A 17258-nucleotide genomic window follows, 5' to 3' on the forward strand; every position below is an offset into this window, starting at 1 on the left:
GTTGATATGTTTAGTTGTGCACTCTGATGATGCGAGGCATACAGTGCGGGTAGTCTTCTGAGAGCGGTGAGTTTGATCCTATCGGGAAATTTGTTTTCTATTTCAATATTTGGTGATGTAGCATCATTATCTGTGCCAGAGTTAAAGCTAAACTGGGTGCTATTATTAAAATTCATGTTGAACTATAAAAATAAGAATACAGTGCAGTTGTAAATGCGTTGCGGTAACTAACAAAACTATGGATGAATTTAAGTAAACCGTGACTTAAATACTAAACAAAAGGGGCGGGGCAATAGTGTTTTAGGGTGCAATAAAACTACAAACCAACACAATGTCAAAGGAGAAACCATTTTATTATATTACTAGCTGACCCGACAGACTTCGTCCTGTCAAAAAGATTTGTAATGTGGCAGTTTTTGTGCCTACGTATTTTAAAAAATTCTCCTGAACAGAACCATCACCCTGGTGATAGGGCGTTGTGAATAAAAAATAATTAAATAAAACATATATAAGGATTGAAAAGTAAGTAATCGCTTTATTGTTAATCATGTGAATCATAATTATTATTATTATTATCATTATATTGCTTTGTGGTATACGATGTTTTTTGTTTGATTACCTGGCGCATAGATAAACAAATCTGATGGTTTTCCAACACGGGAACAGGCAACATACAATTGACCATGTGAGAAACATGGGTTTTCTAGATTAATACCACAAACACTTAATGATTGCCCCTGGGACTTGTTTATAGTCATAGCAAAAGCAAGCCGTCAACATGTCTATAGGAAATTTGCCATTACCAATGTCAATGAGTTGTTTAGAGAATATGTTTCCAGATTGGTCATTTTGCAACTCGACACGCATATTCTTGCTTAAATGAAGTACTTTAACATGTTTCCACAAATTGGAGGACTTTAGACATGCATTGAGTTCATCAGCTGGCGTTGATCGTGGAATCACTGGCAATGTTTGACGAAAATCTCCTGCTAATAAAATCATTGCACCACCAAATCGGTTATTATTGCTACGTAGATCTTTTAAGGTTCTGTCTAAAGCCTCCAAAGATTTTTTATGTGCCATCGTGCATTCATCCCAAACAATCAATTTACATTGCTGCAAAACCTTTGCCATTGCAGAGTTCTTCGAAACGTTGCAGGTTGGAGTTTCATTGCTTTGCATATTTAATGGCAATTTTAGTGCTGAATGGGCTGTTCGACCACCTTCAAGCAAAGTTGCTGCGATTCCCGACGAAGCGAGTGCAAGTGCAATTTTATTTTGTGAGCGAATTGTTGCTAATATTAATGAAATAAAAAAAGTTTTTCCTGTACCACCAGGTGCATCTAAGAAATAAATCCCTCCAGTTTCATCATTTGTTACTTTCATAAGAGTTTCAAATACATACTTCTGTTGTTCATTTAACAGTGGAAGATTTGTTTGAATTTATTCTTTCAAAGCGTTGAGATCATACAGTCTTTCTCGATGCAACTCTTGGTTAAAAGCGTCATGCATTGGACGATTGGGCGCGGTCAGGCCTAATTGAATTAATAGTTTGTTTGACATTATCAAGCACATGTCCTCAATTGAAATCAATGCTTCATTGTAAATTTCTTCACTGATTTGTATATTTGGATTTCCCATTCTATTCCGTATTTGATACAAAATATCATCACACATATAATCTTTGTACTTCATCCACAAATCAATTGGGTTTGATGGGAAGCATGTAGATATGATTATAGAAAACAATGTTCGTATTTGATGAGTGTGTGATGATATTACAGCATCATTGAGAGTTTGATCCCAATGAGCGTCATTTTCAAGCAATTGCAAACGTTGACAGGCTTCTCTGTAGGATCCACACAATTCACCATCAACAGTTCGTAACTGTTGGAATGATGTTGGGCCACGTACATTGACTAATAGCAGTCGTAAATAAAAACATTCATCATTGCTTGGATGTACTGAATAAATCCGGCCAATCGCATCGGTGGAATATACATCTGTATATCCTGGAACTGGTTTTCCTTGTTTCCGTCGTATAAATCTCCTTGAGGATTGATTCCAGGTATAATATTTTGGCATTTCAGAATATAGCAATGTTTGTGCGAAATCATCGTTTTGGCATGTCTCAAAAAAACTGGTTAATGTAGTAGATGGTGGCTGAGCAGCTCTTTGTACTGCGTTCTGTGCTGTAAAATACACTCTTTGTCCATTTTCTAAATGCACAGCTAAGTGAACAACAGAAGGGTGTCTCTCATGAATAGGAAAAGAAAATATTCGCCAAACTGCTTCATTACTACTGACATAGCGGCCCATTTGGTATTGGGTAACTTCATCATTAGAATTCTCTGCACCAATTCCAATCACAGCCATATCACTCCCTTTGGTTACATATTTGCAAATGTATTTAATCGATTTCACTGAATGGCAAGATTCAACGTTGATGTGTGCTTTGAATGTCTTTGATAAAATAGGTGAATATGGAACAATCCAACGATTATCTATTTCAATATCTTGTTAATTTAATTTGACAATTGTTGATTTTCCATTGTCTGCTGTCGATCTGCGACGATACAATGGATAACCGTCATTACCAGTAATTGTTTCCGATATTAATGTCCGTGGATATCGTTTTGAACATTTACCATCCATCATACACGGTGAATTTTGATTAAGAGTTCCACAGGGACCATGTATCATGTTTTTGATAACTACCTCATGCAATCCAGGATCTACTTGTACATTAGGGATTTCAGCTGATATCACTGCATCAACTTCATTTGGCCTTATCTTTTCAACCAACCAAATCAAAATGTGTGCATGTGGCAATCCTCGTTTCTGCCACTCCACAGAATACATCCAGCAGCGTGTCTCACCAAACACATTATGTTTTACGATGAAATTCATTAAAGATTTCAACTTTTGTCTAAAGACTCTGGCTGTAATATCATGACGATCAATGGATGATTTCCCAGGTAATAACTCCTGCTTAATTTCTATCCATTGCGGATTGAATGTAAATGTGATGAACAAATCTGCTGTACCATAATGACGAACATACGACATGGCATCTTGAGCATATTCGTGCATATGCCGAGGGCTTCCGATGTATGTTGCTGGAAGAATAGTCATCCGACCGACATTCTGTGCATTTCCATCAGTATTAATCGCATCTCGAAGGTGAATATACTCTTCAGATCGGAGTTTGGTTTGATTCAACCTGATGAATGTTAATCTCTCCGTTTCAATTTTAACATACATGTCATCAACATATTTGTGATATAATCGCCGACATTTCAATATGTGATTATCTGCATTTTCCCGAATCATTAGGCGGTATGAATAATAGTTCATTGAACTGACTTTTTTGTTGGTTTCAGAACCTGTAAACAGATTTTGTTTTAATAACATTCAAATATAAAATTAAAATACATAATATAGTGACTGAGATATTATCGCCATAGCTAAACTAATATTTTAGTTACCTGTAATGGGATTTATCATTTTTATTGATAAATCGTAGCCATCTTCACCTTGCCAAAATATAATGGGATATTGCAGTGCATCATATGAGCGGTGTGTTTCCTTTATAGGTTGTAATTGAAAATTCCGACGATGTAAAACAATATCACGGGATTCCAAGTTTTCTCCAACTACAACGATAGCAACTTCATCAATAGTTGGTGCATTAAAACGTCTTGTATGTTGACCTGCAGGTGTTTTATCAGCTCTGATTACAATTTTGTGATTATCGGATGGCATCAGATCCAGGGCAGTTTTAAACAATATAATCAATTGATTGTGTTGATGAAATAAAGTTTGTAATTGTTCTACAATAGACCTTTTTACTAAATTGTTATGTGCACAACGCAGATCAATTTCTTGTGGTGAATTGCCCATAAAATAAATTTGCAGGAATTTGTTGTCGCTATCTGACACTGGTAACAGTGAACCTGCTCTGTGATATATTTGCCCTTGTATCTGTAAATAAAAAAAATATTATGGTGTGGTATAAATTAATGGATTGTCAATGATCAAACTTAAATAATATTTGATCTTAAAAAGTATATATTTAGTTTTAACTAATATCTATCAAATATAAAATATAATAAAAGTGTCACTGAAACTGAATCACCATATAATATGATGACTAAGTGATATATTTCGTAATGATTAAGAAATTGAAGATTAGTAACACATCTTAACTTTGGTGACAGAAAATTTTGTTCGCTAAAATAATTATGAGTAACTGCTATAATACATACCTTGAAAGTTGGCATAAAATTTTCCCGAACTGCATTTGTTGCCCCAAATGAAGTCATTTGAAAGCAATTGTTATATTGTTGAATATGTGTCAAAAAGTGTATAGAATCTGTTCCTATTCCTGAAACCAATGAGTACAATGGTTCTGGTGGTGGATCCAATTGTATCAATTTCACTTTACCATTTGCGCAACACAATCCATTGGCATCGTTTTTGTATTTTAATGCCATACAGTGTGAGCAAACCAAGTTCATAGAACCAATAACAACACATTGGTAGTTACTGTAGTCAATTGACACATCGTAACTGAAAGCAGCTGGATTCAAACTTGCGCGATTATTAGTTGAATGTCGCGCTCGCGCTTCACGCGAATCAAATATAAATTATTTTTTCACTAATCACGAACTAAACAAACACTAACTAACTAAACACTCTGCACAAAACACGATATACGAATTTGTTTCGTGTATCACTTGACAATTCATCTGTCATCTGTCAAAAGTCATCTGTAACAGACAACTTTTTTTTTTAATTTGATATGACTTGAACTCAAATCCTTTTAAGCCGTACAAATTGTTTTATTTATTTAAAATTTGAATTAAATTTTAAACAAATAAAAAATTTTAAATAAATAAAACAATTCGTACGGATTAAAAGGATTTGAGTTCAAGTCATATCAAATTTAAAAAAAAAAAGTTGTCTGTTACAGATGACTTTTGACAGATGACAGATGAATTGTCAACTGATACACGAAACAAATTCAAACAAAAAGGGCTATTTTTAGGGTTTTTCCAGCAATAATTCTAATTTTTCTCGCCGTAAAAACCATCCCTGAACTTCAACGAACATTTTAAAAAAAGATTTGGCCAAATTGGTCCAGGCGTTGTTGAGTTATGCGCTTAGGAACATATTTTGCGATTCATTTTTATATATAAGATAATGCCTAATAGCCAAAGACAAAAAAACAAAAATATACAAGATAATAAACCTGTTATATTTTTATAGTCATACATAATATACAATCTATATTTAGCTAAATTAAGCATTTATCTTCCATTAAAGATATCATATCATCAACTTCTTCGTCAGAACTTAAAGGTTCCAACAAATCTGGCATTTTATACGAACACAACATATCATTGTATATATCCTCATCGACACTATCGTCGGTTTCACTATCAGAACCCTCTTGTATTTGCTCAGATGTTCGATAAATTTCATGGCCCTTGGGCTTATATACTAATCCTTCAATTCCGGAAAACTCACAGGACTCTTTAGTATTATATGCTACTTCCCATTCTATGTCGATCTTTATTTGATTGCCCACCTGACTGTCATTTGTTGTTGATATGTTTAGTTGTGCACTCTGATGATGCGAGGCATACAGTGCGGGTAGTCTTCTGAGAGCGGTGAGTTTGATCCTATCGGGAAATTTGTTTTCTATTTCATTATTTGGTGATGTAGCATCATTATCTGTGCCAGAGTAAAAGCTAAGCTGGGTGCTATTATTAAAATTCATGTTGAACTATAAAAATAAGAATACAGTGCAGTTGTAAATGCGTTGCGGTAACTAACAAAACTATAGATGAATTTAAGTAAACCGTGACTTAAATACTAAACAAAAGGGGCGGGGCAATAGTGTTTTAGGGTGCAATAAAACTACAAACCAACACAATGTCAAAGGAGAAACCATTTTATTATATTATAATGCCTAATAGCCAAAGACAAAAAAACAAAAATATACAAGATAATAAACCTGTTATATTTTTATAGTCATACATAATATACAATCTATATTTAGCTAAATTAAGCATTTATCTTCCATTAAAGATATCATATCATCAACTTCTTCGTCAGAACTTAAAGGTTCCAACAAATCTGGCATTTTATACGAACACAACATATCATTGTATATATCCTCATCGACACTATCGTCGGTTTCACTATCAGAACCCTCTTGTATTTGCTCAGATGTTCGATAAATTTCATGGCCCTTGGACTTATATACTAATCCTTCAATTCCGGAAAACTAACAGGACTCTTTAGTATTATATGCTACTTCCCTTTCCATGTCGATCTCTATTTGATTGCCCACCTGACTGTCATTTGTTGTTGATATGTTTAGTTGTGCACTCTGATGATGCGAGGCATACAGTGCGGGTAGTCTTCTGAGAGCGGTGAGTTTGATCCTATCGGGAAATTTGTTTTCTATTTCAATATTTGGTGATGTAGCATCATTATCTGTGCCAGAGTTAAAGCTAAACTGGGTGCTATTATTAAAATTCATGTTGAACTATAAAAATAAGAATACAGTGCAGTTGTAAATGCGTTGCGGTAACTAACAAAACTATGGATGAATTTAAGTAAACCGTGACTTAAATACTAAACAAAAGGGGCGGGGCAATAGTGTTTTAGGGTGCAATAAAACTACAAACCAACACAATGTCAAAGGAGAAACCATTTTATTATATTATAATGCCTAATAGCCAAAGACAAAAAAACAAAAATATACAAGATAATAAACCTGTTATATTTTTATAGTCATACATAATATACAATCTATATTTAGCTAAATTAAGCATTTATCTTCCATTAAAGATATCATATCATCAACTTCTTCGTCAGAACTTAAAGGTTCCAACAAATCTGGCATTTTATACGAACACAACATATCATTGTATATATCCTCATCGACACTATCGTCGGTTTCACTATCAGAACCCTCTTGTATTTGCTCAGATGTTCGATAAAATTCATGGCCCTTGGGCTTATATACTAATCCTTCAATTCCGGAAAACTCACAGGACTCTTTAGTATTATATGCTACTTCCCATTCCATGTCGATCTTTATTTGATTGCCCACCTGACTGTCATTTGTTGTTGATATGTTTAGTTGTGCACTCTGATGATGCGAGGCATACAGTGCGGGTAGTCTTCTGAGAGCGGTAAGTTTGATCCTATCGGGAAATTTGTTTTCTATTTCAATATTTGGTGATGTAGCATCATTATCTGTGCCAGAGTTAAAGCTAAACTGGGTGCTATTATTAAAATTCATGTTGAACTATAAAAATAAGAATACAGTGCAGTTGTAAATGCGTTGCGGTAACTAACAAAACTATGGATGAATTTAAGTAAACCGTGACTTAAATACTAAACAAAAGGGGCGGGGCAATAGTGTTTTAGGGTGCAATAAAACTACAAACCAACACAATGTCAAAGGAGAAACCATTTTATTATATTATAATGCCTAATAGCCAAAGACAAAAAAACAAAAATATACAAGATAATAAACCTGTTATATTTTTATAGTCATACATAATATACAATCTATATTTAGCTAAATTAAGCATTTATCTTCCATTAAAGATATCATATCATCAACTTCTTCGTCAGAACTTAAAGGTTCCAACAAATCTGGCATTTTATACGAACACAACATATCATTGTATATATCCTCATCGACACTATCGTCGGTTTCACTATCAGAGCTCTCTTGTATTTGCTCAGATGTTCGATAAATTTCATGGCCCTTGGGCTTATATACTAATCCTTCAATTCCGGAAAACCCACAGGACTCTTTAGTATTATATGCTACTTCCCTTTCCATGTCGATCTTTATTTGATTGCCCACCTGACTGTCATTTGTTGTTGATATGTTTAGTTGTGCACTCTGATGATGCGAGGCATACAGTGCGGGTAGTCTTCTGAGAGCGGTAAGTTTGATCCTATCGGGAAATTTGTTTTCTATTTCAATATTTGGTGATGTAGCATCATTATCTGTGCCAGAGTTAAAGCTAAACTGGGTGCTATTATTAAAATTCATGTTGAACTATAAAAATAAGAATACAGTGCAGTTGTAAATGCGTTGCGGTAACTAACAAAACTATGGATGAATTTAAGTAAACCGTGACTTAAATACTAAACAAAAGGGGCGGGGCAATAGTGTTTTAGGGTGCAATAAAACTACAAACCAACACAATGTCAAAGGAGAAACCATTTTATTATATTATAATGCCTAATAGCCAAAGACAAAAAAACAAAAATATACAAGATAATAAACCTGTTATATTTTTATAGTCATACATAATATACAATCTATATTTAGCTAAATTAAGCATTTATCTTCCATTAAAGATATCATATCATCAACTTCTTCGTCAGAACTTAAAGGTTCCAACAAATCTGGCATTTTATACGAACACAACATATCATTGTATATATCCTCATCGACACTATCGTCGGTTTCACTATCAGAGCTCTCTTGTATTTGCTCAGATGTTCGATAAATTTCATGGCCCTTGGGCTTATATACTAATCCTTCAATTCCGGAAAACCCACAGGACTCTTTAGTATTATATGCTACTTCCCTTTCCATGTCGATCTTTATTTGATTGCCCACCTGACTGTCATTTGTTGTTGATATGTTTAGTTGTGCACTCTGATGATGCGAGGCATACAGTGCGGGTAGTCTTCTGAGAGCGGTGAGTTTGATCCTATCGGGAAATTTGTTTTCTATTTCAATATTTGGTGATGTAGCATCATTATCTGTGCCAGAAAATAAGAATACAGTGCAGTTGTAGATGCGTTGCGGTAACTAACAAAACTATGGATGAATTTAAGTAAACCGTGACTTAAATACTAAACAAAAGGGGCGGGGCAATTGTGTTTTAGGGTGCAATAAAACTACAAACTAACACAATGTCAAAGGAGAAAACATTTTATTATATTATAATGCATAATAGCCAGAGACAAAAAGACAAAAATATTTAAGATAATAAACCTGTTATATTTTTTATAGTCATACATAATATACAATCTATATTTAGCTAAATTAAGCATTTATCTTCCATTAAAGATATCATATCATCAACTTCTTCGTCAGAACTTAAAGGTTCCAACAAATCTGGCATTTTATACGAACACAACATATCATTGTATATATCCTCATCGACACTATCGTCGGTTTCACTATCAGAGCTCTCTTGTATTTGCTCAGATGTTCGATAAATTTCATGGCCCTTGGGCTTATATACTAATCCTTCAATTCCGGAAAACCCACAGGACTCTTTAGTATTATATTCTGCTTCCCATTCCATGTCGGTCTTTATTTGATTGCCCACCTGACTGTCATTTGTTGTTGATATGTTTAGTTGTGCACTCTGATGATGCGAGGCATACAGTGCGGGTAGTCTTCTGAGAGCGGTGAGTTTGATCCTATCGGGAAATTTGTTTTCTATTTCAATATATGTTGATGTAGCATCATTATCTGTGCCAGAGTTAAAACTAAACTGGGTGCTATTATTAAAACTCATGTTGAACTATAAAAATAAGAATATAGTGCAGTTGTAAATGCGTTGCGGTAACTAACAAAACTATGGATGAATTTAAGTAAATTGTAACTTAAATACTAAACAAAAGGGGCGGGGCAATTGTGTTTTAGGGTGCAATAAAACTACAAACCAACACAATGTCAAAGGAGAAACCATTTTATTATATTATAATGCCTAATAGCCAAAGACAAAAAAACAAAAATATACAAGATAATAAACCTGTTATATTTTTATAGTCATACATAATATACAATCTATATTTAGCTAAATTAAGCATTTATCTTCCATTAAAGATATCATATCATCAACTTCTTCGTCAGAACTTAAAGGTTCCAACAAATCTGGCATTTTATACGAACACAACATATCATTGTATATATCCTCATCCACACTATCGTCGGTTTCACTATCAGAACCCTCTTGTATTTGCTCAGATGTTCGATAAATTTCATGGCCCTTGGACTTATATACTAATCCTTCAATTCCGGAAAACTCACAGGACTCTTTAGTATTATATGCTACTTCCCATTCCATGTCGATCTTTATTTGATTGCCCACCTGACTGTCATTTGTTGTTGATATGTTTAGTTGTGCACTCTGATGATGCGAGGCATACAGTGCGGGTAGTCTTCTGAGAGCGGTGAGTTTGATCCTATCGGGAAATTTGTTTTCTATTTCAATATTTGGTGATGTAGCATCATTATCTGTGCCAGAGTTAAAGCTAAACTGGGTGCTATTATTAAAATTCATGTTGAACTATAAAAATAAGAATACAGTGCAGTTGTAAATGCGTTGCGGTAACTAACAAAACTATGGATGAATTTAAGTAAACCGTGACTTAAATACTAAACAAAAGGGGCGGGGCAATAGTGTTTTAGGGTGCAATAAAACTACAAACCAACACAATGTCAAAGGAGAAACCATTTTATTATATTACTAGCTGACCCGACAGACTTCGTCCTGTCAAAAAGATTTGTAATGTGGCAGTTTTTGTGCCTACGTATTTTAAAAAATTCTCCTGAACAGAACCATCACCCTGGTGATAGGGCGTTGTGAATAAAAAATAATTAAATAAAACATATATAAGGATTGAAAAGTAAGTAATCGCTTTATTGTTAATCATGTGAATCATAATTATTATTATTATTATCATTATATTGCTTTGTGGTATACGATGTTTTTTGTTTGATTACCTGGCGCATAGATAAACAAATCTGATGGTTTTCCAACACGGGAACAGGCAACATACAATTGACCATGTGAGAAACATGGGTTTTCTAGATTAATACCACAAACACTTAATGATTGCCCCTGGGACTTGTTTATAGTCATAGCAAAAGCAAGCCGTCAACATGTCTATAGGAAATTTGCCATTACCAATGTCAATGAGTTGTTTAGAGAATATGTTTCCAGATTGGTCATTTTGCAACTCGACACGCATATTCTTGCTTAAATGAAGTACTTTAACATGTTTCCACAAATTGGAGGACTTTAGACATGCATTGAGTTCATCAGCTGGCGTTGATCGTGGAATCACTGGCAATGTTTGACGAAAATCTCCTGCTAATAAAATCATTGCACCACCAAATCGGTTATTATTGCTACGTAGATCTTTTAAGGTTCTGTCTAAAGCCTCCAAAGATTTTTTATGTGCCATCGTGCATTCATCCCAAACAATCAATTTACATTGCTGCAAAACCTTTGCCATTGCAGAGTTCTTCGAAACGTTGCAGGTTGGAGTTTCATTGCTTTGCATATTTAATGGCAATTTTAGTGCTGAATGGGCTGTTCGACCACCTTCAAGCAAAGTTGCTGCGATTCCCGACGAAGCGAGTGCAAGTGCAATTTTATTTTGTGAGCGAATTGTTGCTAATATTAATGAAATAAAAAAAGTTTTTCCTGTACCACCAGGTGCATCTAAGAAATAAATCCCTCCAGTTTCATCATTTGTTACTTTCATAAGAGTTTCAAATACATACTTCTGTTGTTCATTTAACAGTGGAAGATTTGTTTGAATTTATTCTTTCAAAGCGTTGAGATCATACAGTCTTTCTCGATGCAACTCTTGGTTAAAAGCGTCATGCATTGGACGATTGGGCGCGGTCAGGCCTAATTGAATTAATAGTTTGTTTGACATTATCAAGCACATGTCCTCAATTGAAATCAATGCTTCATTGTAAATTTCTTCACTGATTTGTATATTTGGATTTCCCATTCTATTCCGTATTTGATACAAAATATCATCACACATATAATCTTTGTACTTCATCCACAAATCAATTGGGTTTGATGGGAAGCATGTAGATATGATTATAGAAAACAATGTTCGTATTTGATGAGTGTGTGATGATATTACAGCATCATTGAGAGTTTGATCCCAATGAGCGTCATTTTCAAGCAATTGCAAACGTTGACAGGCTTCTCTGTAGGATCCACACAATTCACCATCAACAGTTCGTAACTGTTGGAATGATGTTGGGCCACGTACATTGACTAATAGCAGTCGTAAATAAAAACATTCATCATTGCTTGGATGTACTGAATAAATCCGGCCAATCGCATCGGTGGAATATACATCTGTATATCCTGGAACTGGTTTTCCTTGTTTCCGTCGTATAAATCTCCTTGAGGATTGATTCCAGGTATAATATTTTGGCATTTCAGAATATAGCAATGTTTGTGCGAAATCATCGTTTTGGCATGTCTCAAAAAAACTGGTTAATGTAGTAGATGGTGGCTGAGCAGCTCTTTGTACTGCGTTCTGTGCTGTAAAATACACTCTTTGTCCATTTTCTAAATGCACAGCTAAGTGAACAACAGAAGGGTGTCTCTCATGAATAGGAAAAGAAAATATTCGCCAAACTGCTTCATTACTACTGACATAGCGGCCCATTTGGTATTGGGTAACTTCATCATTAGAATTCTCTGCACCAATTCCAATCACAGCCATATCACTCCCTTTGGTTACATATTTGCAAATGTATTTAATCGATTTCACTGAATGGCAAGATTCAACGTTGATGTGTGCTTTGAATGTCTTTGATAAAATAGGTGAATATGGAACAATCCAACGATTATCTATTTCAATATCTTGTTAATTTAATTTGACAATTGTTGATTTTCCATTGTCTGCTGTCGATCTGCGACGATACAATGGATAACCGTCATTACCAGTAATTGTTTCCGATATTAATGTCCGTGGATATCGTTTTGAACATTTACCATCCATCATACACGGTGAATTTTGATTAAGAGTTCCACAGGGACCATGTATCATGTTTTTGATAACTATCTCATGCAATCCAGGATCTACTTGTACATTAGGGATTTCAGCTGATATCACTGCATCAACTTCATTTGGCCTTATCTTTTCAACCAACCAAATCAAAATGTGTGCATGTGGCAATCCTCGTTTCTGCCACTCCACAGAATACATCCAGCAGCGTGTCTCACCAAACACATTATGTTTTACGATGAAATTCATTAAAGATTTCAACTTTTGTCTAAAGACTCTGGCTGTAATATCATGACGATCAATGGATGATTTCCCAGGTAATAACTCCTGCTTAATTTCTATCCATTGCGGATTGAATGTAAATGTGATGAACAAATCTGCTGTACCATAATGACGAACATACGACATGGCATCTTGAGCATATTCGTGCATATGCCGAGGGCTTCCGATGTATGTTGCTGGAAGAATAGTCATCCGACCGACATTCTGTGCATTTCCATCAGTATTAATCGCATCTCGAAGGTGAATATACTCTTCAGATCGGAGTTTGGTTTGATTCAACCTGATGAATGTTAATCTCTCCGTTTCAATTTTAACATACATGTCATCAACATATTTGTGATATAATCGCCGACATTTCAATATGTGATTATCTGCATTTTCCCGAATCATTAGGCGGTATGAATAATAGTTCATTGAACTGACTTTTTTGTTGGTTTCAGAACCTGTAAACAGATTTTGTTTTAATAACATTCAAATATAAAATTAAAATACATAATATAGTGACTGAGATATTATCGCCATAGCTAAACTAATATTTTAGTTACCTGTAATGGGATTTATCATTTTTATTGATAAATCGTAGCCATCTTCACCTTGCCAAAATATAATGGGATATTGCAGTGCATCATATGAGCGGTGTGTTTCCTTTATAGGTTGTAATTGAAAATTCCGACGATGTAAAACAATATCACGGGATTCCAAGTTTTCTCCAACTACAACGATAGCAACTTCATCAATAGTTGGTGCATTAAAACGTCTTGTATGTTGACCTGCAGGTGTTTTATCAGCTCTGATTACAATTTTGTGATTATCGGATGGCATCAGATCCAGGGCAGTTTTAAACAATATAATCAATTGATTGTGTTGATGAAATAAAGTTTGTAATTGTTCTACAATAGACCTTTTTACTAAATTGTTATGTGCACAACGCAGATCAATTTCTTGTGGTGAATTGCCCATAAAATAAATTTGCAGGAATTTGTTGTCGCTATCTGACACTGGTAACAGTGAACCTGCTCTGTGATATATTTGCCCTTGTATCTGTAAATAAAAAAAATATTATGGTGTGGTATAAATTAATGGATTGTCAATGATCAAACTTAAATAATATTTGATCTTAAAAAGTATATATTTAGTTTTAACTAATATCTATCAAATATAAAATATAATAAAAGTGTCACTGAAACTGAATCACCATATAATATGATGACTAAGTGATATATTTCGTAATGATTAAGAAATTGAAGATTAGTAACACATCTTAACTTTGGTGACAGAAAATTTTGTTCGCTAAAATAATTATGAGTAACTGCTATAATACATACCTTGAAAGTTGGCATAAAATTTTCCCGAACTGCATTTGTTGCCCCAAATGAAGTCATTTGAAAGCAATTGTTATATTGTTGAATATGTGTCAAAAAGTGTATAGAATCTGTTCCTATTCCTGAAACCAATGAGTACAATGGTTCTGGTGGTGGATCCAATTGTATCAATTTCACTTTACCATTTGCGCAACACAATCCATTGGCATCGTTTTTGTATTTTAATGCCATACAGTGTGAGCAAACCAAGTTCATAGAACCAATAACAACACATTGGTAGTTACTGTAGTCAATTGACACATCGTAACTGAAAGCAGCTGGATTCAAACTTGCGCGATTATTAGTTGAATGTCGCGCTCGCGCTTCACGCGAATCAAATATAAATTATTTTTTCACTAATCACGAACTAAACAAACACTAACTAACTAAACACTCTGCACAAAACACGATATACGAATTTGTTTCGTGTATCACTTGACAATTCATCTGTCATCTGTCAAAAGTCATCTGTAACAGACAACTTTTTTTTTTAATTTGATATGACTTGAACTCAAATCCTTTTAAGCCGTACAAATTGTTTTATTTATTTAAAATTTGAATTAAATTTTAAACAAATAAAAAATTTTAAATAAATAAAACAATTCGTACGGATTAAAAGGATTTGAGTTCAAGTCATATCAAATTTAAAAAAAAAAAGTTGTCTGTTACAGATGACTTTTGACAGATGACAGATGAATTGTCAACTGATACACGAAACAAATTCAAACAAAAAGGGCTATTTTTAGGGTTTTTCCAGCAATAATTCTAATTTTTCTCGCCGTAAAAACCATCCCTGAACTTCAACGAACATTTTAAAAAAAGATTTGGCCAAATTGGTCCAGGCGTTGTTGAGTTATGCGCTTAGGAACATATTTTGCGATTCATTTTTATATATAAGATAATGCCTAATAGCCAAAGACAAAAAAACAAAAATATACAAGATAATAAACCTGTTATATTTTTATAGTCATACATAATATACAATCTATATTTAGCTAAATTAAGCATTTATCTTCCATTAAAGATATCATATCATCAACTTCTTCGTCAGAACTTAAAGGTTCCAACAAATCTGGCATTTTATACGAACACAACATATCATTGTATATATCCTCATCGACACTATCGTCGGTTTCACTATCAGAACCCTCTTGTATTTGCTCAGATGTTCGATAAATTTCATGGCCCTTGGGCTTATATACTAATCCTTCAATTCCGGAAAACTCACAGGACTCTTTAGTATTATATGCTACTTCCCATTCTATGTCGATCTTTATTTGATTGCCCACCTGACTGTCATTTGTTGTTGATATGTTTAGTTGTGCACTCTGATGATGCGAGGCATACAGTGCGGGTAGTCTTCTGAGAGCGGTGAGTTTGATCCTATCGGGAAATTTGTTTTCTATTTCAATATTTGGTGATGTAGCATCATTATCTGTGCCAGAGTAAAAGCTAAGCTGGGTGCTATTATTAAAATTCATGTTGAACTATAAAAATAAGAATACAGTGCAGTTGTAAATGCGTTGCGGTAACTAACAAAACTATAGATGAATTTAAGTAAACCGTGACTTAAATACTAAACAAAAGGGGCGGGGCAATAGTGTTTTAGGGTGCAATAAAACTACAAACCAACACAATGTCAAAGGAGAAACCATTTTATTATATTATAATGCCTAATAGCCAAAGACAAAAAAACAAAAATATACAAGATAATAAACCTGTTATATTTTTATAGTCATACATAATATACAATCTATATTTAGCTAAATTAAGCATTTATCTTCCATTAAAGATATCATATCATCAACTTCTTCGTCAGAACTTAAAGGTTCCAACAAATCTGGCATTTTATACGAACACAACATATCATTGTATATATCCTCATCGACACTATCGTCGGTTTCACTATCAGAACCCTCTTGTATTTGCTCAGATGTTCGATAAATTTCATGGCCCTTGGACTTATATACTAATCCTTCAATTCCGGAAAACTAACAGGACTCTTTAGTATTATATGCTACTTCCCTTTCCATGTCGATCTCTATTTGATTGCCCACCTGACTGTCATTTGTTGTTGATATGTTTAGTTGTGCACTCTGATGATGCGAGGCATACAGTGCGGGTAGTCTTCTGAGAGCGGTGAGTTTGATCCTATCGGGAAATTTGTTTTCTATTTCAATATTTGGTGATGTAGCATCATTATCTGTGCCAGAGTTAAAGCTAAACTGGGTGCTATTATTAAAATTCATGTTGAACTATAAAAATAAGAATACAGTGCAGTTGTAAATGCGTTGCGGTAACTAACAAAACTATGGATGAATTTAAGTAAACCGTGACTTAAATACTAAACAAAAGGGGCGGGGCAATAGTGTTTTAGGGTGCAATAAAACTACAAACCAACACAATGTCAAAGGAGAAACCATTTTATTATATTATAATGCCTAATAGCCAAAGACAAAAAAACAAAAATATACAAGATAATAAACCTGTTATATTTTTATAGTCATACATAATATACAATCTATATTTAGCTAAATTAAGCATTTATCTTCCATTAAAGATATCATATCATCAACTTCTTCGTCAGAACTTAAAGGTTCCAACAAATCTGGCAATTTATACGAACACAACATATCATTGCATATATCCTTATCGACACTATCGTCGGTTTCACTGTCAGAACCCTCTTGTATTTGCTCAGATGTTCGATAAATTTCATGGCCCTTGGGCTTATATACTAATCCTTCAATTCCGGAAAACTCACAGGACTCCTTAGTATTATAT

The 17258-nt window shown here is 34.1% G+C and overlaps 2 protein-coding genes across 2 annotated transcripts; both read right to left on the bottom strand.

The window, feature by feature from the left end:
* Nucleotides 1-515: 515 nt before the first annotated feature.
* Nucleotides 516-4766, bottom strand: LOC143191714 (uncharacterized). Its single transcript, XM_076397074.1, has 3 exons — nucleotides 4269-4766; nucleotides 3489-3984; nucleotides 516-3386 (listed from the first exon to the last, which is right to left on the bottom strand). Exons 1-3 carry the CDS (start codon nucleotides 4518-4520, stop codon nucleotides 2521-2523), a joined length of 1614 nt encoding a protein of 537 aa, XP_076253189.1. The 5' UTR covers nucleotides 4521-4766; the 3' UTR covers nucleotides 516-2520.
* A 5919-nt stretch (nucleotides 4767-10685) lies between these two features.
* Nucleotides 10686-14936, bottom strand: LOC143191715 (uncharacterized). Its single transcript, XM_076397076.1, has 3 exons — nucleotides 14439-14936; nucleotides 13659-14154; nucleotides 10686-13556 (listed from the first exon to the last, which is right to left on the bottom strand). The coding sequence occupies exons 1-3, from the start codon at nucleotides 14688-14690 to the stop codon at nucleotides 12691-12693; spliced, it is 1614 nt and encodes a 537-aa protein (XP_076253191.1). The 5' UTR covers nucleotides 14691-14936; the 3' UTR covers nucleotides 10686-12690.
* Between the last annotated feature and the right edge of the window lie 2322 nt (nucleotides 14937-17258).

Source organism: Rhynchophorus ferrugineus, unplaced genomic scaffold (assembly GCF_030347505.1).
Source record: "Rhynchophorus ferrugineus isolate W39M unplaced genomic scaffold, kcgeb_rfMv2 rfM2, whole genome shotgun sequence".
NCBI lineage: Eukaryota > Metazoa > Arthropoda > Insecta > Coleoptera > Curculionidae > Rhynchophorus > Rhynchophorus ferrugineus.